At 42.2% G+C, this 24,552-nt stretch overlaps 2 protein-coding genes across 2 annotated transcripts; both read right to left on the minus strand.

Moving 5' to 3' along the window:
* Positions 1-282: 282 nt before the first annotated feature.
* tcf15 (transcription factor 15) lies at positions 283-2,407 on the minus strand. The gene is made up of 2 exons (XM_064299177.1): positions 1,738-2,407; positions 283-693 (listed from the first exon to the last, which is right to left on the minus strand). The coding sequence occupies exons 1-2, from the start codon at positions 2,218-2,220 to the stop codon at positions 628-630; spliced, it is 549 nt and encodes a 182-aa protein (XP_064155247.1). The 5' UTR covers positions 2,221-2,407; the 3' UTR covers positions 283-627.
* A 17,409-nt stretch (positions 2,408-19,816) lies between these two features.
* srxn1 (sulfiredoxin 1 homolog (S. cerevisiae)) lies at positions 19,817-23,214 on the minus strand. The gene is made up of 2 exons (XM_064299178.1): positions 22,828-23,214; positions 19,817-22,386 (listed from the first exon to the last, which is right to left on the minus strand). The coding sequence occupies exons 1-2, from the start codon at positions 23,050-23,052 to the stop codon at positions 22,177-22,179; spliced, it is 435 nt and encodes a 144-aa protein (XP_064155248.1). The 5' UTR covers positions 23,053-23,214; the 3' UTR covers positions 19,817-22,176.
* Between the last annotated feature and the right edge of the window lie 1,338 nt (positions 23,215-24,552).

Below are 24,552 nucleotides of genomic sequence, written 5' to 3' on the forward strand. Positions count from 1 at the left end.
TTCTGACATTTTCTTCAACCTACACTGTGCCTAGTGCAGTGTAAATCTAACTCTGTATGCCAGAGGCATTGGGGGCTGGTAACTTAATTAGCTAGTAATACAGCAAACGCTGACTCGTGAAGCTCGAATGTGGTTGGGTTAATTATGTTGTGATTTACACGTGTGGATTGACTTTGTGTTTTCACTAAGTAGGCCATTGCATATTCCTATATTAATTTGATAGGATATTTGAGTACATAAGTACCTGTGAGTTTGAAGCATACAAATGAAAAAGAAATAGAACACTATGCAAAAAATAGATTTTTATTTTAAACTGAAATACAAATAGGCAACTGTTCACAAAAAAAAAAAAAATGATTTTAAAAAAATCAATAAACTCTTCAAAATAACTTTATGCTCTGCAATAAAGTTTGGACGCTCCTGCGACAGGTCATTATAAACATCTTGGGTCTCTTGGTGAAAGAAGTGTTTCTATCCCGCTTGACTTGGCCCAAATGAAATAGTTTCACTATTATTCCACACTGGTTCCGTCTTGCTCCACAAGTCTGTTCAGACCGGCGTGGCCCACTCTGAATTCTCCCTGAGTTGTGGACATGGATTCCGGCTACTGCTGAATTTTCGGGACGTCTATCTGCGACTCATTCTTAAAGAACTGACTCCTCGTATTCTTAAGCAGTCTCGACCATCCTTCACCTGTGAACAAATATAACGTCAAATGACGATACATAAAAAATATCTCCACATGACCGCAACAATGACAGACTAACTAGTCTACTGCTACGAATACAGAGGGTTTCGGCAACATGATTTCAGCAACGTACAACCCAGCTCGGTTATAATGACTTGTTAACATGGTATGACTGCAGGTACCCGGGAGCACTAACAAAATGTCCACGTTAAACATATATGTATTGCCATTACTTTATTTTGTTAGCCTATGTAAGTTAATTAACCACTCACAGAGTGCATTCTTTTGAAATTTGCGTTCTCACAAAAAAGCGGAAATAGAAAAAAACTTTTTCAGATTTAGGAGAATTCCGTTCAATTTTCTCCAACTGGAAGTACTGTGTGGGCCAAATCCTTTTATTCAGGCTGTTTATTTGCCTGCAGCTATCTATCATCTCATCTTCTTCGTGATCCGACTGTCACCAACAGATGTATCAGTTATTTACACTTATTATTGAGGACAGACTAACTGGCACGCATAACCATGAACTGAATTCAAGCAGGGGGTAACAAGCACGCGTTGGCATTCAGAAATACTTGCGGGATTGGTAGGAGGCGCGGGTGAAAGGGTTACAATATTAACTTCGGAAAACGAAGAATCACAATTTCTACCGGCGCTTGTGGAATTAAAATGATATCGCATTCATAAATTGGCCACTTTCATTGGCAATGCACTGGTTAATAATGGGAGATTAAATTATTGCAGACAATATGCCCAATGAACGCATAATGCGCAGTGAACCCAAACGCGTACAGTGTAGCCTATAATCTGAATAAATCAGAAATATAAAATTAATGACAAACCGCTGCACAAAATGCTATTACCAGCATTTTCTCTGTATTTATGTGCTGTTTAAACAAAATATATAATTTGGGCGACATCAATTTATATAGCCTACTTGCGAAGTGCATAATAACCGTTGGTAGGCTAAGACGCTGTTCACGCCCGGGGTTCTTTTAAGACAGCACACGGTGATTGGCAGACAGCTTTATCAATATTGAAATTCTTACCCCTTTTCTTTGGTTGCTGAGGCAGAACGTGCAGATGGTCCGAGGCTGTTTCACATCGCCCTCTCCCTGCGCGCTGTACACTGCAGTTAGACACGGCTGTCCATCCTCACTCCCGTCTCCCAGCAGAAGTACGTTGGCTAGATGCGAGATGTAGCTGGACGCCAGACGAAGCGTTTCGATCTTGGACAGCTTTCGGTCCACTGGCTCTGTGGGTATAAGTGTCCGGAGGGCCGTGAAGGCTGTGTTGACGCTTTGGGTCCTGTCCCGCTCCCTCGCATTGGCCGCATTCCTTTGCTTAACTATAACAACGTTGTTTCCTCCTGACTTGCGGGACATCCTCCGTCGTTTGTCGGCGCAGCATCCATAGCTTTGATCCGAGCTACCGTCGCTTTCGCTGCGATTTTCCTCGTCCTCGGACATTATGCCAAAGTCATGATAGGGGAGGTGGGTTGCCATAGGCCTCATCATGGTAAATGTCATCATTGAGACGGCTAAAATGTTTAAATCTAACAAACAACCAAGGAAGATGCGCAAAAACGTTACGCGTGCATTTTCTTTGAAGTTGAAAGAAATGATAGTTGTTCAAATATAACATTTACATGTCCCAAGGCACTATAACCGAAACACCAGACAGCATCACGCGTAGGAGTCCACAAGACTACTTATAACGGAATGGGAGGAGCTGTCGTGAGCATGCAAATCTTTAACTTCCAATAGACCAGAGTTGGTTCCACCTCCAAATCCCCAGTCTATCAATGAACTACCACCTTTAGTTTTACAGCTTCTGGATAATTCTACCGTGCTACCGTTTGTGATTACAAACAAATTCTGACTAAAGACAAATAGATCAACGCGGGATACCGTGTAAGTCTATAATAATATCAGAAACAATAGTAGCAAGGAAACGCTTATAATTTATGCACTTTTGTTTACATTGCTAAGCACATGATTGGCTGTCGCTGGTTTTACATTTTAAGATAACATGTTGAAACAAACAAATGTTATTTTAATAGAGGGCATTAACACAAATGACAGCAGTACTAACGCATATTCACTAAAACACTAAAATAGTTAAACTCTTCAGGGCCGACGTAATTGTGAGGTGTCTCGAAGCCATGGAAGAGACTAAGGACATGGGTAGCTAAATTAATGCTTTATTATTATTATTATTATTATTATTAATATTATTATTATTGCTCTGACAATATTGCAAAGTGTGTATTAGTTTATGCTCATTTAAAACGCAGTTCATAGCAATTTTCCAAATATTTGCGGTCTATGAATTATTTCAACCGATTATATTTATATTACCAAAATATCCTCTTCAAGTCTCAACCTCAGGGTCAGTCAGTCTTCGACGTCTGTAAACCAAGTCTTTGAAAAAAATATCCAACCTTATTTTTTGTGTCCGGATTGTCTGGTAAATCTAAAGGGACTGTTTCTGCACAAGTCATCATCATATAAATGAATATACCATTTGTCCCAGTTTCCCGGTTTTCTAATTAGATAAATTACCTTCTTTTCGATTCATTCATAATTTTGCCTACAGAGCGGCAGTGTTCAGATGACAGACGCGGGTGTAAGAAAAATCGTTTCGACAATCGTTTTTCAACAAAGAAAGGCACGCAAAAATAAGCAAAGAAATAGGCTAAATCCATTATCATTGGACATTTGGTCAATTGATAATGCATTAATTCCGAGATATTTGAACAATACAAATAATCCATTGATCAAATTAGGGAATTAGGCTATATTATGCACAAGTTCAGTTTCAGTGTGTGTTAAAGACACAATTGTTGTCTTCAGCGGATAAGCAATAATATTATTATTCTACATTTTAATATATTAAAATAAAATGAGCTACCTTAGGTATTCACATATTTTCTGTGTACCTGCCCAGAATGTTGATTTTAACTTAAAAAATCCAGACAGTTTTACAAACGTGTCACTCTTCGAGTTTATATCTTTGAATATGCACAAAGCATATAACAAAAGAAACAAACGCGATCTTACAAATTACATGTAACAAACGTATGGCTAAATTTTCATAGCACTGCTGTGCAGAACAGCCTTTGTAGTAGCTACACCATGCCAATGACACTGTAATTTGTCTATAAAGAATTTTAATTTAGGATGGCCATATGACCGCAAACGACAGAGCATTTTGTCCTTACGTTTTAAACCTTTTGTTTCTGACATTAAAACATCCACCAATAAAATACGAACCCACTGCGCAAAATGTCAAATTAGCAGCTCGACAGCTGGAGCCTGTTGCCTGAAACAAATTTAGCACCTGTTTATGGTCATTTGGATAGCTTGCGTTAAGGCAAACCTTTCCTTCGAAGTTAATTTCGAGTTGCGGTGCATTAAATAGGTGCCCGGTCAAACTAAAAATAGGAAAGCATTTTCGGTAGGCCTAAGCAGTGCGACATTAAATCCCAACGAATTTAGGAGTTCTGCACGGGGCAGTCTGTAGGCTAAATAAAAGTAAATCTGTGCATAGCCTACCTGCTACTATTGATTAATAATGGCAAACAGTCGACATTTCCAACAGAATATGCTGTATTTACATATTTTGTGCCCATTTATTGTGGCACGTTGTTTACAGTAAGGATGAATCTTACTCCAATGTGCTTTTAACTTAGATGAACGTGGCAAAATGCAGTTCTTTAGATTAATAATATTTATAGTACCACAAAATCCCTAATTAATTCATTAATCACAAACAAAATTGTATTAAATAATAAATGTACTACTTAAATTATCTTTGTTGAAGGAATTTATTTGACAATTTCACATATAATGAATTAAATAAAATCGTATACCAGATGATACAATGCAATGTTCAGTGTTTAACTCTGATAGAGTGGATTTTACTCTGATAGAGTAAATTTGATTCCTGTATAAACACCACTGGCATTCTATTAACACTGAACTTTTTACTGTGTATGCATAAAGTGTGCATGTAACACATCAGACTTCAAATACATTATTTTGTATGATATGGATAAATCCCAGCTGTTGCAAACAAAATGGCATGTTATACAGTATAAGTATGTTGTCAATGTCAGCAGAGCAATACATTATAAATTAATGAACTCTGACAACGTTTTAATAAAGATTATGTAAACAGGGAACAGCAAGGTTTGTTAATTCATTCGTGAAAATAAAATTTTGGCTATCTTAATTGAGAGAGTATAGGCCATGGGAACGCAGAGGCATGTTGTTTCAGTGGAATGAGAGTTCTTGTATAAAATGGCTGTTATGCAACACCCTGATGGGTGCTACTCATTGGTAGTAATGGAGGCTGCCCTCACTGCAAAGCACTAAAGATTCCACAAACACACTTTGATATGTCTTCATCAATCATCAAAATGAACTCACCAAGTTGTGTTTGTGAGTAAACATGAGCAAATTTGAGTGTGAATGGGTGCAGGATCATGCGTGTTAGTGTAACTGTGAGCGTGGGGTGTGAGTGTGGTGAGTGACAGTGTTAAGTGTGAGTGGGCGTGTAGCATTTGCATTTGCTTGTAAATCAGCAGTTACGGACACATTATGGGCCCAGGTGACTGGGATGTGAGCGTGAGTGGGCGTGAGTGTGTGTGTGAGCGTGTGGGTGAAGGGCGTAGGTGTGTGAGCGTGTGGGTGTATGTGTGAGTGTGTGAGTGCAGACCGTTCTGTAGCTGTGTGAGCGTGTGGGTGTATGTGTGTGTGTGTGGGTGAAGAGCGTAGGTGTGTGAGCGTGTGGGTGTATGTGTGAGTGTGCGGGTGCAGAGCGTACTGTAGGCGTGTGAGTGTGTGGGTGAAGAGCGTAGGTGTGTGAGCGTGTGGGTGTATGTGTGAGTGTGCGAGTGCAGAGCGTACTGTAGGTGTGTGAGTGTGTGGGTGCAGAGCGTAGGTGTGTGAGCGTGTGGGTGATTGTACCTGAGTGGATGGTTTTGTGCCAGGGTTACAGGGTTTCAGGGTTTCCACGCAGTCGCCTCTCTGACAGGTTTATTTTCGGGGTCCCTGCTGTGCTGTGTTTGCCCTCAGTGGCTCGGGAGCAGCTCCACGCAGAAGGCACTGCAGATCACAGACCGACAGGGCGGCGGTTCCCTGCAGTGTTTGACTAAGCGGGCGGTGAGTTACGCAGGAGATACGGGCCGTACGCCTCTCTGTCCCCCACAGTGCCTCCGTAAGGCTTGTCCCGTACCCCACGTGTTTCACTGTGGCACGCTGCTGCCAGGAAATACGACTCGAGGCGGGCGGCTGTTCCTTCGCCGCGGCCGTTTCTTCCTTCAGGAAGGACCTTTCGCGTCATGTGATGCAGCGCACAAGAGCACGTGCTCGCTGATACACACGCGAGTGAGCGCACGCTCATTGCACGCACAGTCGAGCTCGAGTGTGGACACACACACGTTCCTAAGAGAACACGCACAAACAGGCTTGGAGTCAGTCAACATCTGTCCTTAACTTTGGCTCACAAGTAAATGCAATGCAGTGAGTTCTTTCTTTTTCCTTTCCTGAAATAGTTTGGCGAGTTCAGTGAACACCAAAGTTAAATCACCGAACTGTGTTTGTGAAGAAAAAGCTAATAGTTACATTTATTTGTAGATCAGAGCCAAATACAAGACAAAGGATTCATTGTGGTTATTTTCCCCAGAAGTGACAATTGATATTTATTTCAAGTTTTAACCCAATTATAACCATTACATTGTAATAAACACTATTATAGTAGGTTATCGTGACTTTTTAAAGACAGGGTGGGAGTGTATCCTCTGCTCATTAATATTCATATCCATAAGACTCCTCATATGTAAGCCATTCCTGGTCGCTAGATTTGAGCAGGCTGTCCAGTGCAGTAATGAACAGTAATGTTCCTTGACGGTGACAGTTGAAGTTCATGAAAGGGTTGAAAAGCAACGCGGAGTTGGCGCATTTTATGTTGGACCTTAGGTGGCTAGGTGGCCACAGTTGGGCACTCGAGGTGAGTGGGGGGAGTTGAAGATAGAGGAGGAGATTTCTTTGATTGTAAACACAGGGCCACAGCAAGGTAAAACATCCTGCATAGTGTGCCTTAAATTCCACATATCTGAGCTTGAAAGCTATCTAAATATCGCTAACTAAAGGTAGGCCTACTTACCGATCCATCACACGTCTTTTCTGCAGCCACCAGGATCGTCACGAACAGCAATAGTTGGGAGAGAGGTGAAGACTGGGAAGCACCATGCATCAGCACTAGCTTTTTAGCAAAGCCACATTGGTTTTTTGATAGTTGAAGTCCTCCTTGCAAAAATGGGTGCAACAAATATTAACTGGTGGGTTATTGCAATATGCAGTGCCTGTGGGCCTCCAGGCAGAAATTATTCCCATTTCTTTCAGCTTGCTTAATTTTCCAGAAAAGAAAAATGCGTACTGGTTTATCTGCATCCAGAAAGGGCGCAATGCTTTGGCCAATCTCAGCACAGGTTTTTCTATGATTTTTTTTTTTTTTGTGTGAGAATAATTTAAAATATTTCTGCGTCATTTGTAAATGCAGAAAAGTACTAAAGCAACATGTCGGCAAATAATTCACAGATTTCAGTTTTAATTTTCAGGTTTTGTATTAGATGTTCATTTTCATTTTAAATGCATGCAATACAATGTAGGACATACAACAGAGTCCAACCAGAGCTGACCCAGGCTTCTTTTCATAAACCAACACAGTAGGAGTGTTGATCTAGGATCAGTTAGAATATGAACAGGGGGAAATTGCATCACTCCTACTCTGAGACACTATATAAATATGGGCCCAGCCACCCAGGACTATGAACCAGGGAATGATCAGGCACAGGAGTAGACCAGGACAACAGTCTGTCAATCCAAAAGTTATTATTAATCACAAACATGAGACTTTGATATTTTGACTTTGATACACATTTAAACTGATTGATTTTGGCATCTCCAAGTGATTATGTCCAACTGGGGAGAAGAGAGATTATTCTGGAAGACTTTATGGGCTGACAGAGTGGCAACTGGGGGCTACATCTGTGTAAACAGATTTCCGTGGAGCTACACCTGCAAACATGCAGCCCACCCCCTTGCCCTGCCACACTCTGCCCCACCTCACTCCACACCCCAGCCTGTAAACCACTGCAGCCAAGGGGTGGGTACTAGCTGACCAGGCTCTGCTTGAGCCAAGGAACAGGTATCTACAATCAGGGATAGGATATAATACAGTACACTAACGCATACAAATACTTCCCACATAAATGTATCTATAAACTACAGTTAAGATGGCGGAGGAAAATATTGGCTGCAGGTGGCTAAGAGGTATAAACCATAAAAAGGTGAAATACTCATGAAATACATACAGTAAAAGTAAATATAACATGTATTTGAGATGTGTGTATTAGAAATAGTGCTTACACTTGTGTACAGCGCTTATGGAAGGCCCATTCAAACCCAAAGTATTGCTTCCCTGAACTTTCCTTTCGGTGAACTAAGAGAGCGGGCGAGCGAGCGAGCGAGCGAGCGAGTGAGGTGGCAGGATCTTAACACCGTTGACCGTACAGTATCATTTACCTCCAATAAAGAGAGAGGGATATAATAAACATGCTATAGCCGTGACACACGGGGTGGTCAGCGGGGAGCTCGGTTCTTTGCGCGTAGCGGCTTTAAAAGGGCGAGTACAAAGGACCGGGGGGCTGGAGGTCTCAGGTGGGGTTAAGAGACTGCTTGGGGCCTCCCGGGAGCTGCGCAGACATTAAAGTGGCGCAAAACTCCGCCCCTCATTTCACTGGGTATTTCGGCCACTTTTACAAGCCTTTTAAAACCTGCATGTGTGTGTAGCCTAGATGTCTGAACAGAGAGCTATATCCCACAAATCCTACTCTCTGTCACTAATAATAATAATAATAATAATAATAATAATAATAATGATGATGATGATAATAATAACTATTATTATTATTACATTTACATTACATTAGGTATTTAGCAGAGCAACATAAGTGGACATCATCATCAAGTGTTATCAGCACTCAAACAGATTTCTAATAAGAAAATGACAGGAAATACAAGGAGGTATAAAGCCAGTGAGATTTCTACATTTCTGCATCTATGTTATGCCTCACAGCAGAAGCGTGTACATCAGGCTCCCCGACACTCCTCCGCACTGTGGAGGAGGAGGAGGAGAAGGCGGCCTCTCTGAGTGATGTCCACATCTGCCCCTCAGACCGCGCTGATGAGTCTGGCTTTCCTGAGTAAACGACCCGTCGGGGGGTCTGCCTCAGTTCACGGACCCAGCGACAGGCAGGTCAGCAATGCGGTTCCGGCCACAAGCGCATTCTGCCTGTATTACAGAGCAGCCGCCGGAGTGACTAACCAGAGCACTGCTGCTGGGGGACTGCGCCCGGATTACTGTCCGGCAGGGGTGGGGGGGTGGGGTGGGGATAGAGACTTGACTTCACTGCAATGCTATTCTGCTCTGGCCCATCCAGTGGTTTTACTGGACATGTTTTTAGATGCTTCTAATCCATAGTTAGCACAGGACCTTGTGTGCATACATTTACCATGTACAGTTACTGGTTCAAATCAAGGATGTTCGTGTTTAATAGGGATGTGAGTTACATTTACACTTACATTTTTAGTAATTGGCTGCAGTTCTTATGTGGAGGTGCATACGTACAGGTTTAGACAATGAACAGAGCAGATGCCAAGCCTTCAGGCTTGCAACCAATAGAAGTAGTCACTACGTAACCTTACAACATAAATCATCGTAGGTTTGAGGGGAAATAGAGAATGCTGTGTTAATAAGAGGAAAATTGTTTCAAGGGTATAATTTTAATTTATCATAGGTAGGGCTATTGAACCCCAACAAAATGCTGACTTTTGCATTTAGTTCCAGCTAGAAAAAAAAGAGGGAGTACGTGCACTGTGTTCTGCCAAATCACATACATACACAGCCAGAAAGAGGAAACCATTTTGGCTCTGATTCCATTTCATCTCTGTTCAGGGACTTTACACTAGCAGCTGCGAGTGAGCAGTCAGACGTGAGTGTTAAATATCAGTACACAGAATCTGTAGTACATCTGGCACACTCCACTGTTGGCCAGATGGGGAAATCACCCAGGAGACGGCATCAAAAATCTCCATCTTCAGAGGAAATAAAAATAATTATTGATACAGAGTATATATTGAAGTTTACAGTATGTTATGAATTTAAACTGGGGTAAACAGTGGTAGTGATACTCCTATAAAGATGATAATCGACTATATTAAAGATGGATAGCTGCTTTATTGTGTTCAGAAAAGGTCCACATCCAAATCAGGTACAAGGCTGGCAAAATAGAAAAGGCAAAAATAAGAAAAATGTCTTTGGACTATTATGGTATAATATATCCTAGGAGTATGAGGTCACATCCCTTTGAATTCAAAAGCACTTAGTCTCCCAGTGTTGTTATTCAGCCTCTGTGTATTTCACAGGGTCCTCCATAGGTATTAAAAACAGAATAGCATGCACACCATCTAGTTTCTGTATTGTTTGTCTCATTGACTAGATGTTTGTTAAAAAATAACAGTATAGATTAAATAAAACCGAATAAAGACAATATATATGGAAAAACAGTAATACAGACAAACAGGTACAATAATAAAACAGATTCTTGTAATAGTATAATTATAAGTAGAAGTATAGATCTCTGTGAGGGAGAGAAAGCACAGATACAGTAAACTCAGCAGAGAATCTGTCACAGTTGCATTTCAAGGCGTGCATGATTAAACGCATTTTAAACCATCTAAAATGTAAGCATTTATACCCTCTGTTTGGTTTGCATGGTGATGCATTATGTGTAAAAGGATACCTTTATGTTTAGCCCAAATTTTGTTTACTTTTGTCATCTGAGCTGGCTTCTGAAGAATTTCATTTCTGTCAGGTTCCCACAGTAAAAAAAAAAAGAAAAATCAAGAGCCACGAATTACCAGAGAAGCTAATCAACTGGGCGCAGGGGCAGGCAGCGTGTCACGGAAGCAAAATATTAAGAATATTGAATCATAAAGGAAATAAGCATTTAAAGTAAAGTTTTAAAGATTTAAAGTGACTGACAAATCAAGGAGGGGCATTCTACTGCAGAAAGTGAGGTCCCATGCAGCTTTTCCAAGGACGTAATTGCCTCTTGGGAAAATGGAACATGCTTCAATATATTGAAATAAAATACATATTTTATATTACCAGCACTTCACAATATATGGGCAAATATACAAAGCATTGATGCGTTCAGATATTGCATTACACTATGTTTTTCAAAAACCCCACTTATTTTCAATCTATTTAAGTATATTCATTTTTGTGTCAGTTTCATGCTATTTGTTTTTGCCTTTGGCTAAACCTGCACCTGGTCATGAAAAGTGTCCTTATAAAATGGAAAGTCTGTTGGAAATGTCACCCAGTAGCTAGGCTGCCTCAGCCGCATGCTGGCTGGGTTTGTTTGTACGAGAGGGGAAAGTTAAGTGTTGGGTAAATAAACATGGAGCAGATGTTCGGGAGGGGGTGGGGGGAATCCCGAGCCCCCGCTCGCACCCCCGGACTCGGGGTTTGAGAAAACAACCAGGGAGGGGGGGGGCAAATGGATTCCAGATCCCACGACTTTAAACGGGGGGTGTCACCAGAGGGCACGTTTTGCAAACACAAGCCTGACACATCAAAACCCCTCTCCGTGCCTCAGCTGCACTAACAATGGCGACCCCCGGGGGCCCCCGTGCCCGCTTATAAACCAGGCCACCGCCATTTTACAGCGCCGGGGCCTGGGGCCAGGACGGGTGCAGCGACCCGCCGCTCGTTTGTAATCATAAATACCTTAGACCCCGAACCGATTAGCGCAAATCTGTCTAAAAAAACAAATGATACCTTCATCTTGAAGGCAAAGGCAACCTTCCTGAGCCAGAGCAGGACGATGCTGAGTGCAGGCTTTAGAAGTAGAAGTTCTCCAGATCAGGGTACAGATACAGATACACTGTCGGGCACCAATTCAGCCCCGAACACACAACCCCCCCCCCCCCCCCATGTCACCTATGCTTAGAACTGGCCCTGGTCGTATCGTGTGGTACTGGGTCACCCTTCCTTCTTTTTCGCACTTCCAGGGAATGTTTTATGAAGGCTCATAAAAACATTATGTATTTATTGCGGAAGCGATGCATCATGGGGGCGAAAGTGAGTGGGAAATAAAAATAAGGGAAGGCAAAATATATACAATGCCCCCCTCTGGGAACTTACAGAGAACATTTGGAGCTGACACTCCAGAGAACACCTCGGCCAATAAAACGAGCTGAGAGGAATAACAATATGACAGGCAGTTGTTGGGCCAGCCACAGTATTTGCCCAGGACTGACAGTGTGGTGCAGTAGCAGAGCGGTAGGGACACAGCTCGCGGCATACGTGAGCGACCGCGTTGCAGTTTAGCTTGAGACAACTGGGCCCGCGTAACGCTCCAGCCATTATCAGTGAGTCAGAACTTCGTAATGGGGAATGAATGAATCATTTTCCATCATTCTAATGGAACCAGTCAATGTATTGCTTATCATGAGTAGTATACTGGGCTACGTGCAAAAGTTTGTGTTCAAGCAACAGAGTTATTAGATTTTAAATTCTGAATGAACGTCATTTGAATGGTACGACACTCGGTCATAAGAAAATATGTGCTCAGGGCAATGGAAAACATATTTCATGCCGCATTGTCCTTCATCGAATGACGGGAATGCATATTTCACTACATCTATGTCACTTTATTGAATGAAATATCTTAACTGTTAGCTAGAGAAGGGGAGAACAATGTGATGTCTTATTTTTAAATTGCAGGGTAAAGGGGGGATTCAATAGGAAAACGGATATTATTAATAATATTAATAAGTAATATTGCAGTGGTTTTTTTTATAAGCCATATCTCTCCCTACATTATGTGGTTAATTAAAAAGAAACAAAATACAGACTGACATTATTAGTTATGTTGAAGGCCTGATGGGTAGATAATTGTGTACTCACAGGAATATTACATCTGAGCCTCTCCATAACCTGAGGGGAATAAGCTATAAAACCAGCCATTATAAATATTCAGGTCTTAAGTGCTCTTGTGTAATTTAGCAAATATCTGTAGCAAGGGTATCATTCAGCCTATGACAACAATACACATACAGACAAATGCATAGGTAGTACGGATGAGGGTTCATTCATATGCATTTATACAGAAGAAAAAAAAATCACAAAATGAAATGTTCACAATACACACAGTAACAGAAAACAACCCTTGGAACCTTTGGGAAATGTTGTGATGACATCCACAAAATGGATTTGGTTGAGGCCTATAATTCAGAGTGTTTGATATGGGAACCCCTGTATGAATTATACAGATATTTTAGTGGGGAGAGAAGAATGGGACCCATGAGTGAAAGGGACAGGTGAGGGTATCGGGATCAAGACTGACGATCTGACAACCCCCCGCTTCACAAGCTACACCCCATCCCACCCACCCCCCACCCCCAAAACCAACTCGGTGAGAGTGTGATTTACGCCACATTTAAGTGGCGTCAGCTGGGCACTACAGACTAAGAGGAGATGCATGTGCCCAGCACACATCATTAACGCATCTTCTCCAAATGACAAGAGTAATTCTGCATTATTTCTAATATTTTTCCCCTCGGATAAACCTTGAGCAGTGGCCATCAACTTCCTGACATTAATCTGAGAGCACAAAGGCTTTCTAAGAGCAAATTGGGAGAAAAGCGACAGCCATTTATGTCACTGTTCAAATTACGGATGTCATTTGCCACTGTTCCTGAATAAACAATGTCAGGAGTGGATTTGAGTTTTATATGTGACCGGCCATCAGCAAACAGCCTTCAAATGTCAAGGACAAAACTTGACAACCATTTTAGCTTCCTTTAAAATAATTTTTAAAAATGACACAATCAAAGGATCAATCAAAGAAAGTGTACTGTGAGCTCCACAGTGTTGGGGACAAAGACTTTTTGTTCTTTTTGATTTGACTCTGTACTCTGTATTTGTGATCAAACAGTTCACATGTAGACATGCTCAGCTTTTATTTAAGGGTGGTTTATGCAGATTGGATTCATAATGCAAAAATTACAGCACTTTTTATACCTAGCCCCCCCCCCATTTTGGGACACCATAATGTTTGGGACATATTAATGTCACGTAAATGAAAATAGTCATGCTTAGTACTTTGTCGCATATCCTTTGCATGCAATTACTGCTTGAAGTCTGTGACACATAAACATCCCCAGGTGCTGAGTATCTTCTCTGGTGATGTGCTGCCACACCTGTAGTGCAGCCATCTTCAGCTCCTGCTTGTTTTAGGGGCAAAATTGCCTTGCATTTTCTCTTTCTGTTCAATTGGATTCAGATCAGGTGAATGACTTCAAAAGTCAAGAATTTTCCAGTTATTGGTTTTGAAAAACTCTTTTGCTTTAGCAGTATATTTGGAATCATTGTGTTGCTGTTGGATAAAGCACTGTCCAATGAGTTTGGGGGCATTTGGTTGAACTTGAGCGGATAAGATAGTTCTATAGAGTTCAGTCTGCTGCTGTTAGCAGTTACATCATCAATGAAGACAAGTGAGGCAGTACCTGTGGCAGTCATGCCCAAACCATAACACCCCCACCATGTTTCACAGATGAGGGGGGTATTTTGGGTCTTGGGCAGTTCCTTTTGGCCTCCACACTTGCATCTGATACAAGTGAGTCTTGTTCCTATCTGTCCACAAAACCTGGCCATCCTGTTTTTGTGGCTAATTGATGGCAGTGTAACCTCTGTAGTTCTGTTCATGAGGTTTTCTGTGGACAGTGGTCACTGGCACATCAACGCCTGCCTCATGTTTGTTTCTAATCTGCTGGACATGTGTTTGAGGCTTTTTCTTTATTATGGTGAGAATTCTAGAGGTCTTCCTTGGCCTACCAGGTTCTTTGCCATTACTGAGCTCACCAGTGCTGTGTTTCTGAATAATGTGCCAAAGAGTTGATTTCAGTAAGGCCTCATAATGGCTTCCTTGACTTTCATTGGGACAATTCCCGTCCTCATGTTGACAAATGCCAATAACAGACTCCACAGGTAATCAAATGCCTAGACTAGATACTGAAAGCTCTCTTATGCCTGCAATATGAAAGCAATTAAACACACCTGACTAACCAGAAACACCTGTTTGAGCCATTTGTCCCAAAGATTATGGTGCCTTGAAATGGGGGATTGTACAAAAATACCCTTTAAAAATTAAAACTTGAGAAGCTGCACTTTAAGTCCAGAACCGTCAAAAAAAAATTTTTTCAAAAGTCCTTGTTCCAAGCATTATGGAGCTCACTGTATATGGCTTGCACATATCTCCACCTGTATATCTGGTGATGGTAGTGTGTGAAAGATAGACAGTTCACCATAAACATTTTTTATTCGACTTGAACTGTGAAGACAAGAACATGAAAGGTGCTTTACTGCCATGTGGACTGTTTATTTTGAACTTGTGGTGCAAACCTGTGTCCTGTTCCGTCTGATGCAGCATAGAATCCCAAAAAAGTTCCCAGCAATCACCTACCCCAGCTGGTCCAATGCTCTCCGGCTGATGGGTAGGAACTGTTAGGGTCATTTAGTATGCACTTTATGGCCTGGGGAGGGCAGCCACCCTTTTTATCAGGTTCTGCAGGCAGGGCCATTACGTCCTTCCGGAGGAAGTCTTAGCAGCTAGCTGTGTCTGCAAAACGAAAGCAGCCATGCGCAAGAACAACCGCTGTAGTGTTTGGGAGTCAGCAGAAGACAAACCTGTGTAAGCCTGATAGCAATGCCGCTTCTGCGCTGAACCGTGCTGAACGGGGTCAGCGGGGGGATTCTCACCAAGACGAGCGGAGCGCTCATTTACACAGAGCACTGCGCACGTGTGTACTGCTCTCTCACGGGGGCTCCATGTCCGCTAAGGGAAAATGCTCTCGGTACAAACAATTCTCTCTTTTTTTTTACAAAACAAAATTTTACAATGAAATGAAACAGGAGGATGTTTTGCAGTATTCTTCAATTCCTGTGTAAGAGCACAAAGCCTGTCTGAACCCCAGTGCCATAAGATGAGCAGGGTATTTCCTGCATTGAAATGTCTTAAGCCACCCAAGCCGGCTATAGGAGAAATCACAAAAAAAAAAAAAAAACCCGGACTGACCACAGTTGCTGTCATGCAAAGTCACCACCTAGGCCCTGTTCTGAGCCAGGAAAAGCCCTGAAGAGGTCTGAGTTACTGGTCACAGTGGAGGCACGTCATGGGGCGCGTGGAGCAGCCGGAACAGGCCTGAGCATTCCAGCCTGGCCCCGGCCTGGACCCCGTGGCCGAGGAGCAGAGAGAGGAGGAGCAGACGGGGCCCGAGCGCGGAGCGGAGCGCGGTCAGGCGCGGCGGCCTGGAGCGCATTACACGCCCGCGCCGGCGGCGGGCTGCTGGAATTCCGGATGGGGGAGCCCGGAGGGGCCACGCTAGATTAGCGCGGCGAGCCGCGGGGCCTGGCGGGCGGTCTGGCCAACAGGCCCGCGGGTAATCCCTCCCAGAGCGGAACCGACGGCCGGCGGCTTCACCGGAGGTCACTTTTCAGACTGCTATCGAGGCGGGGCCCGGCCGAGTCGCACAGGAACAGGCCTGCCATTAAAGCCTCCCATGCACACCCCGGCCAGAGGCGTCGGGAAAGACTTCCTCATAATAACAGTAAATAAGGATTTTACGGGTTACGGGCTTGGATGACAGCACTGCAGTCTGCACTGGGGGCGGAGGGCGGGGAAGGGGCGGATCCAAACAGCGCGCAGGCAAGACGCCTGCCCTCAACGCCAAAACGCCCCAAACCCTCACCGCAAAAGCAGAAGAACAACAGAACATCCATGCAGCCCACATCGTTTCACTTCCCAGAGCTACTTTCAGATCACAGTCACACAAGCCCTTGGTACTGTTGTGACATCAGAAGACCTTTACAGCCAATGAGCCGACCCCTCTTGCTTTTTTTCGATTCACTGTGCTTGGAAACGTGCTTTTTCTTAAGTTTCAGTTTCAGCTGCCACAAGTACCACATGCAGAGTTCAGATTTCCTACGGATATACAGGACATGTGTATTTAAAACATAAATTTGTTGCAGACAGGATGGGCCTAAAATAAAACTGGGCAAAGAATCAAGTTTTTTTTTTCTTCCCAGAGCTAAGGCAACCTTGCCTTAGATCTTAACTTCTCGAGAAGGCAGAAGTTAAAATCAAGCAAAACCTTTTTTTAAAACTATTGTTGAAATCATTTATTTCAAATTACAAGCTATAGTCAGTATTAATTTTAATGTATTTATTTTGTACCTAATGTTGAATGTGTAATTGTCAATCCACTGCTCTTTTTATTATTATTATTGTTGTTTTAATTGCGTTTTTGTAATCTTGGCACCATTGTAAACAAGAACTCATTCCCTCAGTGCGTCTTCTGAGAATTAAATAACGGTTGATGAGAACATTGATGCATACTTAAGATTTAAGGAACCCACCAGAGTTGTGGACAATGCGTCCGAATGCAAGGGCGGAGTTACTGTCCCTTCAACTGAGAGTTTCTCCTGGCCTCCTTAAGAAACTGTTCCACATATTTCAAATGAATGAACTATGTGGAAAATAGTTCATTCATTGGGACAACCCCCCCCTCCCCACACACACACACACACACACGCACAGACACCTGGACGTGTCCCTCAGCGAATCAGACACATTAGAAGAAAGCCGCTACGCCAGACCACCTGGAAATAAAGCACACTCTGGTAAGGGACTACTGTGGGGCTGTGAGATCCTTCTGCCTGTCTGGTGAGTTTTCCCCGTCTTACCAAACCCCACCTCATGGAGAAAGTGGGTGGCTTGACGGTCACGGCTGCTGCAGGTGCCTCCTGAGACCAATGGCAATTATGGGCAATTATGGGGAACTCCGCTACCGCGAGGATAGCCATGATGCTCCTGGTGAACAGACAGAGGGCTGGACTTGGCTGAAACTCATCCTCTACGTAATACTTCATTTGAATTACCTGGATTGCTTCCTCTTCGTAAAAATATCTTTATTTGTTCTTACTGGGTGTACAAAGCCCTTCACACAGTGAAAGTATCAAAATAAAAAAAGGTCAAATGGAATTAAAGAAAAAACTTTAACTGAATATAGACAAAAACCCACTGAAAATAGTTATAAGAATTTGATAGCAATTTTTTTAAAATTAGTTTTTAAATGAGTTTGAAAAGAAGAAAAAAGGTCAGAGGATACCCTGGATAAAAGAAGGAGCTCTATCTCCACATGCATTGTGCCCATTTGTTTAAAAAATGTTTTGACTCTTAAGTGTTATTTATTTATATTCCGGCGTGGGGTAGAGTGGGGGGCTTGGAAATAGAGGAAAGGGGCACCCTGGACATGATTTCCGAAAAAAGCAGCAGGTGCAGCCCGGGGGACAGGGGCCAGGCTTCGGGGGCTGTAACACAGTCTCGCGTGTCTAGGGCCCTTTGAGGATACTGTTACTTCCAGACAGCAGGAAAGCAACAGGAAGTCTCCTCACACGCGACGATTCTTTGGAACAAAATTTACAGTCCTTCAGGGACCCCCGCTCATGCTGAGGACTTAGGCCTCCCCCCCCCCCGGCCCCCAGCCCCAACCACTTCCTCCCGAGGGCGCCTGAGGGGCCGCGAACACTGGCCCCTGAGCCTACTGGGCCTACAACCTCGTGGAGCCCTCATTGCTATGGCAATCTGTGAAGAACAAATAACCATCTTCACCCTGCAAACCACCCCTTCCGTCAGGGCTAAGTGTTTGAGGAAAGGGCTGAGGGAAAGCAGCAGGAACCTTTTATTTTTGACCCCGTGTAGCCTGCAGAACGGCAAACGGAGTGCACCAGCCAGTCACACCCAACTGTGCGGGGGGCGGTTATATAGCAGAGTGTGACATAACAGGAGTCCTCTGACACAAGTGCCTTTTACGTTCCCCGTGCTTGGTCATTAGAAACGCCAAAAAAAGCAGAGTATCAACCGATTTGGTTCAAGGTCTCTCAAGTGCCTTTAAATTATTTCAAAAAAGTTAACTTTGGACCATGTTCAACACCCACAACAGGCTCCAATGCAGTGGCTATTTAGCAAACCAGCATTGCAAAATAGGACATCATATGCTCTGGATCTTTATCTGGCCTGCATTGCGTATGATATCTAAACAAAAAAACATTTTCACTTATTGAAAGCACTGTCAATAAACAATTAAAGGTCCAGGAAACTGGATCCCAATTGTGGTTATATTACCCAGAAGTGACAATTGATTGTCTTAATATTTCTTTCAAGGTTTTAACCCAATTATAACCATCAAATTGTAACAAATTTTATCATTTTTATTACAAAAATTTGTAATAATATTGTAACCTGTTCAGCAGACAGGGTGGGCAAGTATCCTGTGCTCATTAACATTCATAACCGTAAAACACAAAATATTCCTAGTCGCTACCTAGATTAGAGTCCTTTAGAGCAGATTGTCCCATGCAGTAACTTTACACTACCAGACAAAACGAAAGAAAGCAACATAAACTAGGGTTCATCGTATAGTTAAACATGAGGATAATTCAGTGTGTAATAACACTGTAAAACTGAGCTACTGTACACTAACTTCAGACTCTATAGCAGTCTCAAATTCCAGACATTACACCCGAATTAAGAAAGTCTTTGATTCCACATGTCTAAGCTTGAAAGCTATTTAATTGTCGCTATCTAACGGTAGGCCTACTTACCGATCCACCACGTTCTGTGACAAGTTTAGGGCGAAAATGGGCACTGCTAATACTAACTGTGCCAGTTATTATAATATTGCAGTGATATTATGGAAATAAAACCCATTTCTTGTAGGTTTCTTCATTTTTGGGAAAAGAAAAAAGCATATTGCTTTCTCTACATTCAAAGAAGGGACAAGCTTGACTTAACCAATCAAAATTGGTAAAGCATCATTTAGGCTACATTACATGTAAAACAGATTTCACTGGACTTTGTTATGTAACTAGCACCCACTGAAAACCTGGGAAAGCAAGCCAATTTTGACACAAGCTTTTATATGTTTCTCTTTGAATCATTAAAAAATATTTATTTGCCGTTTTTGAATGCAAAGAAGTATGAAAACTACACATCTGCAAAGAATGAACAAATTTCAGTTTCCTGAACCATTAATTAAAACTTACAAAATCAAACACAAAGTTTGAATGACCACATTCACAGATGCTAAGATTAATTTAGGAAACATTGGGTAGCACTGCTCTATTCCAGAGCAAAAAAAATAATGTTTTCTGAGAGAACTTTTCTTATATGCCATTTTAGATGATAAAAGTAAAAATAAATTAATGATAAATAAAATAAACAGAGTAAATTTTAAAATCCTTAAATACTGAATAAAACAAGACAATTATTACATAAATTGGGGGAAATGGGATTTGAAATTAGATCTACAGAGTCAGAGGTCTGGTAGATTATTCCACAGAGATGAAGCTGAAAACGCCTCCTATCCTCATTCTCAAATGTGTGGTTCAGTCAGGTACTGATGTTTATACATAATGGCAGCAGTTGTTTCACGCTGTTCAAGCTTAATAAAAATCTGATGACTAATCTCACACAGAGCTGAGTTACGCACCACAGCAGCCGCTCTGACGGGAGGCTAATGCCCTTCGACAGCTGCACAGGTTAACGGGGAGGTGGGGGGGGGGGGGGGCTGGGGTAGCTCCTCATAAGGCCGGTGATTTCTTCCTTCTCTTTAGCCCTTCCGTCGTCCCGTCCCCAGAGCAATTAAAAGCATCCTTCATTCCTCACTCTAAGTGGCAGGCGCACTCGGTGGGGGTTAGCGGGTTAACTCGCTGCATCCTTAGTTCAGACCGCGGTTATGACTGATGCGCATTCGGAGGGGGGCGTGGTGTGACCAAACTAAGCATCGGTCTTAAAATAGCCGGCCTGGTGTGAAGCAAATGCACTCTTTACAGCATCCCATCGGGTTGCGCGCTGGAGTGTGGAGGAACCCCATTCTCATGACCCCTGACCCCGCACACTTCCTGTACCCCGGGCCCCGCGGAGGGTGGGAGGAGGGGCCTGTGCTCCGCTAGCCACCTTACCCTAGCAAAGTCTACCAGCTTTGCTGCAGTGGCCATGCACTGAGCCACACTATGTTAAAATTACTCAGCTAGACTTGCTGCCTTACTAGCCACACCGACCCGTGCTTATGCTAATCACATTCCACTAGCCACATTGAGTGGCCCTGCTAGCCAAGCCACAGTAGCCAGACTCTGAGCCATGCTTTGCCAACCATACTCTGCTAATCACACTTCCCTAGCCACACTTAAGTTAACCATTCTATGCTAGCATCACTCTGCTAGCCAGCCATATTTTGAGCCATTCAACACTAGCCCAACTCTAAAGCACAATAGTTAAGCTCTGAGCCAGGCTAACTACACCACACTCAGATCCACTCTGGTGTTCAGAGGAAGACCAATGTAGTCGAAACATTAACCATTATAATGCCTAAATAAATTTGGAGCATCATATGTGAGTCTTTTCTTTTCCTATTTTATATGTCCCTTCAACCCAGCACCTTGTGCTAGTCTTTTGGTGCGTGTTTGTTTTTTCTAGCACTGCGATTAAGTCACACTGCACTAAAAAAATACTACACTGCCTACGCCATTCTAGCCACAATCTGAACCTCACACTTTCCAGCACTCTGTGACATCGCTTCCAGAGGGCCTCTCTGGCTATCTCCACTAGCGGCTCGCAAAAGCACGCTCATCACCTACACTTTTCAGCTCAAAAGTTTAATTACATTAACTTAAAGACCTCACTCTCTTAAATTAAACACCCCACAATCTCAACTGAAAATAAGATTGGAAAACCATTGCATTCAATTGCATTTGAAGCATATATGAAAAGCACAAAGCAGAAATAAAATTTAAGAGAGCTTTTTCTACTTCCCCACTTGTTCCAATTTGGAAAAGTAACCAATTTTTTGGTCAGTAGTTGATGAGAAATGAAAAGTTTCTCGGAGAATGAAAAAAATATGCCTTGGAAAATGATCAGACAAGCAAAGCATTTCCAGCATAATTACAAGAGTGTATATTGTGAAGTACAATGATTTTTCAACAGCATGTATACAGTACAGTGGCTTCCTTGCCTGTGGCATTTAATATCAAAAAGTGGAGTGAGATCTCCATCTGCTGGCCAGTATATATGCCGCATGCACCAAGTCCTGCTGCATTCAGCAGGATTTCACCGCTCCAATTTTAAAATAAAAAAAAATAAATATATAAACTATGATTCTGTGGTTTGGTGACACTGTGACCTTATCACCCATTGCCATTTGTCCCGAGTCAGCAGTTTACACAAGACAGTGTCTCCAATGACAGTGGCCGACTCTCCAAAAAGGCCGTTCTACCCCCAAGTGATAAAACAGTCACTGTAAATCAGGGGTTGAGGCACCCAGGTATGTGCGCAGATCTGAAACGTTTGACTTGATGATTTTTGCAGGGATGGTGTCCAGTTTTAGGTTCTGGTAGGCCGCGAAGCGGTGGCACCCACCGAAAGAGTAGTAGTAATTACCACCTTGCTTCCCCGTAATCCACAGCACATCGATAGGGGGAACACTGCTGGCGTCTACAGGGTCCTGGAAACACGTAGGGATGATTTATAAACATACCAGTCTTTCTAAATATCTAAAATAGATGGATTGTTTACACGGGTACATTAACTATATTCCAACATTGTACACATATGTAGGATACACGTGAGTTAACCTGTAATTAAAATAATCATTAATATACCTAAACTAAGTACAACACCAAATCAATAAAAATGGATAGTTGTGGGATCACAGTAGGCCACTGGGACATATTGGCTAAAGTACTGTAAAATAAAAGATGGGTCATGTAAACAACTTGTTCCAGCCTCCAGGTACTCTCTATTTCTGGCAGCGAACTAATCACTAATAACTTTTAAAAAAGGGGAAAAGCTAATGAGGTGTCGGAAAACTTTCTTTTTTACTTCTAGTTATCAAACCAGCATAGGTAATTGTCCATCGGATTAGTCAAACTATATTGACGTTTACCTTTATTGTATTCATCAGGCTCCGAACTTTCTGTTCATCGAGTACGGGAGGAATTGGTCGAATGATAACATGTATTGGGACGTTATGGACTTCTTCAATGTTATCCGAATGAATGGACCTTGTTTCGTTTTTATCGTTGTCCATTATTGTACGCTTGTTAGTCGCGAATTTTCTGAAAGGCAAAATATGATTTGCACGAACTGGAACTGTAAGTATTCTGAACATTACGACGTAAACTCGGGTAGCAGCCGGACAGAGGTCTTCCGAGTGGACTACTTCCGTCACATCATCATTTATTTATTTATATTAAATTTAAAATTTATTTTAATATTTTTGTTATTTCTTGTTCGTCTTCTTGTTCTTGTTTTTTTCTTCTTGGCGCTCATAAAACTACTTTACTGCCACCTTCTGGACTGGAGTGTGAGTCATTCGCTAAAGCAAAATGCATGCCCTTGTAGCCTACATGTTTATTGTTAGATTATTTTAGGCAGTCCTGTATTATAATATAAATATTGACAAAGTTCTTGGAAGCTTCCAATGTTAAATTAATTTGTAAATGAGTAAATAATGTTTTATTGCAGGAAAGTCAGACACAAAGCATCATAGCTACAATCCACACACAAGTATTGTCAACCCTACAGGGCAAATACATTTTCACAGCAATGTATGTAATACATTGTCACTGATCCTCCAGCACTGTTATGGTTATGTCTTAAACAAGCATAAGCATCATAAGCATGTTGCAACTTTATTAGCCCTGAACATGGCATTCATTAAGAGTTAACTTGGCTTTGAAACTGTTAGGCATTGCAGTTTTATATCCTTGCCTGATGTTACATTTATGAACTCATATTCATCAGCATGTAGGACTGTGGTTATAGGCCACAGTTTAACCTGGACCTTACACTCATTATTTCTCATATTTGTGTTCACAGACCATAGCTTGGTAGTTCAGGGCTTGCCGCTATGTTTTACAATAACTGCTGATTATGTATCAGCCATTAGTATTCAAGTGTGTTTCTCCACCTGTTTTACCTTGTTGCCATATGACAAATGGTACATCTCAGCCATTGTGCATTGTAATGCAAATAGCAGTGATTTTTCTGTTGGCTAATATAGCACAGGTTTTTATAACTCCAGCACTGAAGCTCAGTGTTGAAAGCAGTTGTAGTCATGTTATCAAGTAAAACTAAATTTACATATTTATATTTATTTCTATAATTTATGTTTATCCCAAATTAGAGAATGTGAAGTACAATTAATATTTCTTAATTAAGAAAAAAAAAACCTGTATGGCTTAAATAAGATAACCTCAGGGAATGTTAACTGATTGGACGTACAAAACCAGCCCCACATCAAGATAGAACACTCTGAATTAGCTTCTCTTCTATTCCTTCCATTGTCATTTCAATGATTTTAAGTGACTGCTGATTGGTGGCTAAGTGAGGTTTTTGCCATATTTCTGTCACCTGTCTGCACTATATACTTCAGATGAAGGAAGGAAGGAAATACTCGGCTGTAGAGTTTTTGGATGCAGCGACTGGCTCCAGTGGGGCCGGTATAAAATTTATTGTTCAAGCAAGCCCTTTCCCTGGAACATTTCTCCTCTTTTCTCATGGAACTGTCCAAGAAGCCTCGTAAATTGATCCCAGTGCACAGTTATGTTTAGTCTGTTTAGTCGAGACAAATACCTTTCAGTTTCCTCGCCCCTCACAGACCGTATGC

Source organism: Anguilla rostrata, chromosome 11, assembly GCF_018555375.3.
Source record: "Anguilla rostrata isolate EN2019 chromosome 11, ASM1855537v3, whole genome shotgun sequence".
Lineage (NCBI taxonomy): Eukaryota > Metazoa > Chordata > Actinopteri > Anguilliformes > Anguillidae > Anguilla > Anguilla rostrata.

What these genes read in the sequence shown, in the direction of transcription:
- tcf15 (XM_064299177.1), bottom strand. Translation starts at nt 2,220, where the DNA reads ATGATGACATTTACCATGATGAGGCCTATGGCAACCCACCTCCCCTAT. An exon ending in TCAGCAACCAAAGAAAAGGG is followed by an intron (nt 694 to 1,737) that starts GTAAGAATTTCA and finishes ATTTGTTCACAG; the next exon opens with GTGAAGGATGGTCGAGACTG.
- srxn1 (XM_064299178.1), bottom strand. Translation starts at nt 23,052, where the DNA reads ATGTTCAGAATACTTACAGTTCCAGTTCGTGCAAATCATATTTTGCCT. An exon ending in GCCTGATGAATACAATAAAG is followed by an intron (nt 22,387 to 22,827) that starts GTAAACGTCAAT and finishes ACGTGTTTCCAG; the next exon opens with GACCCTGTAGACGCCAGCAG.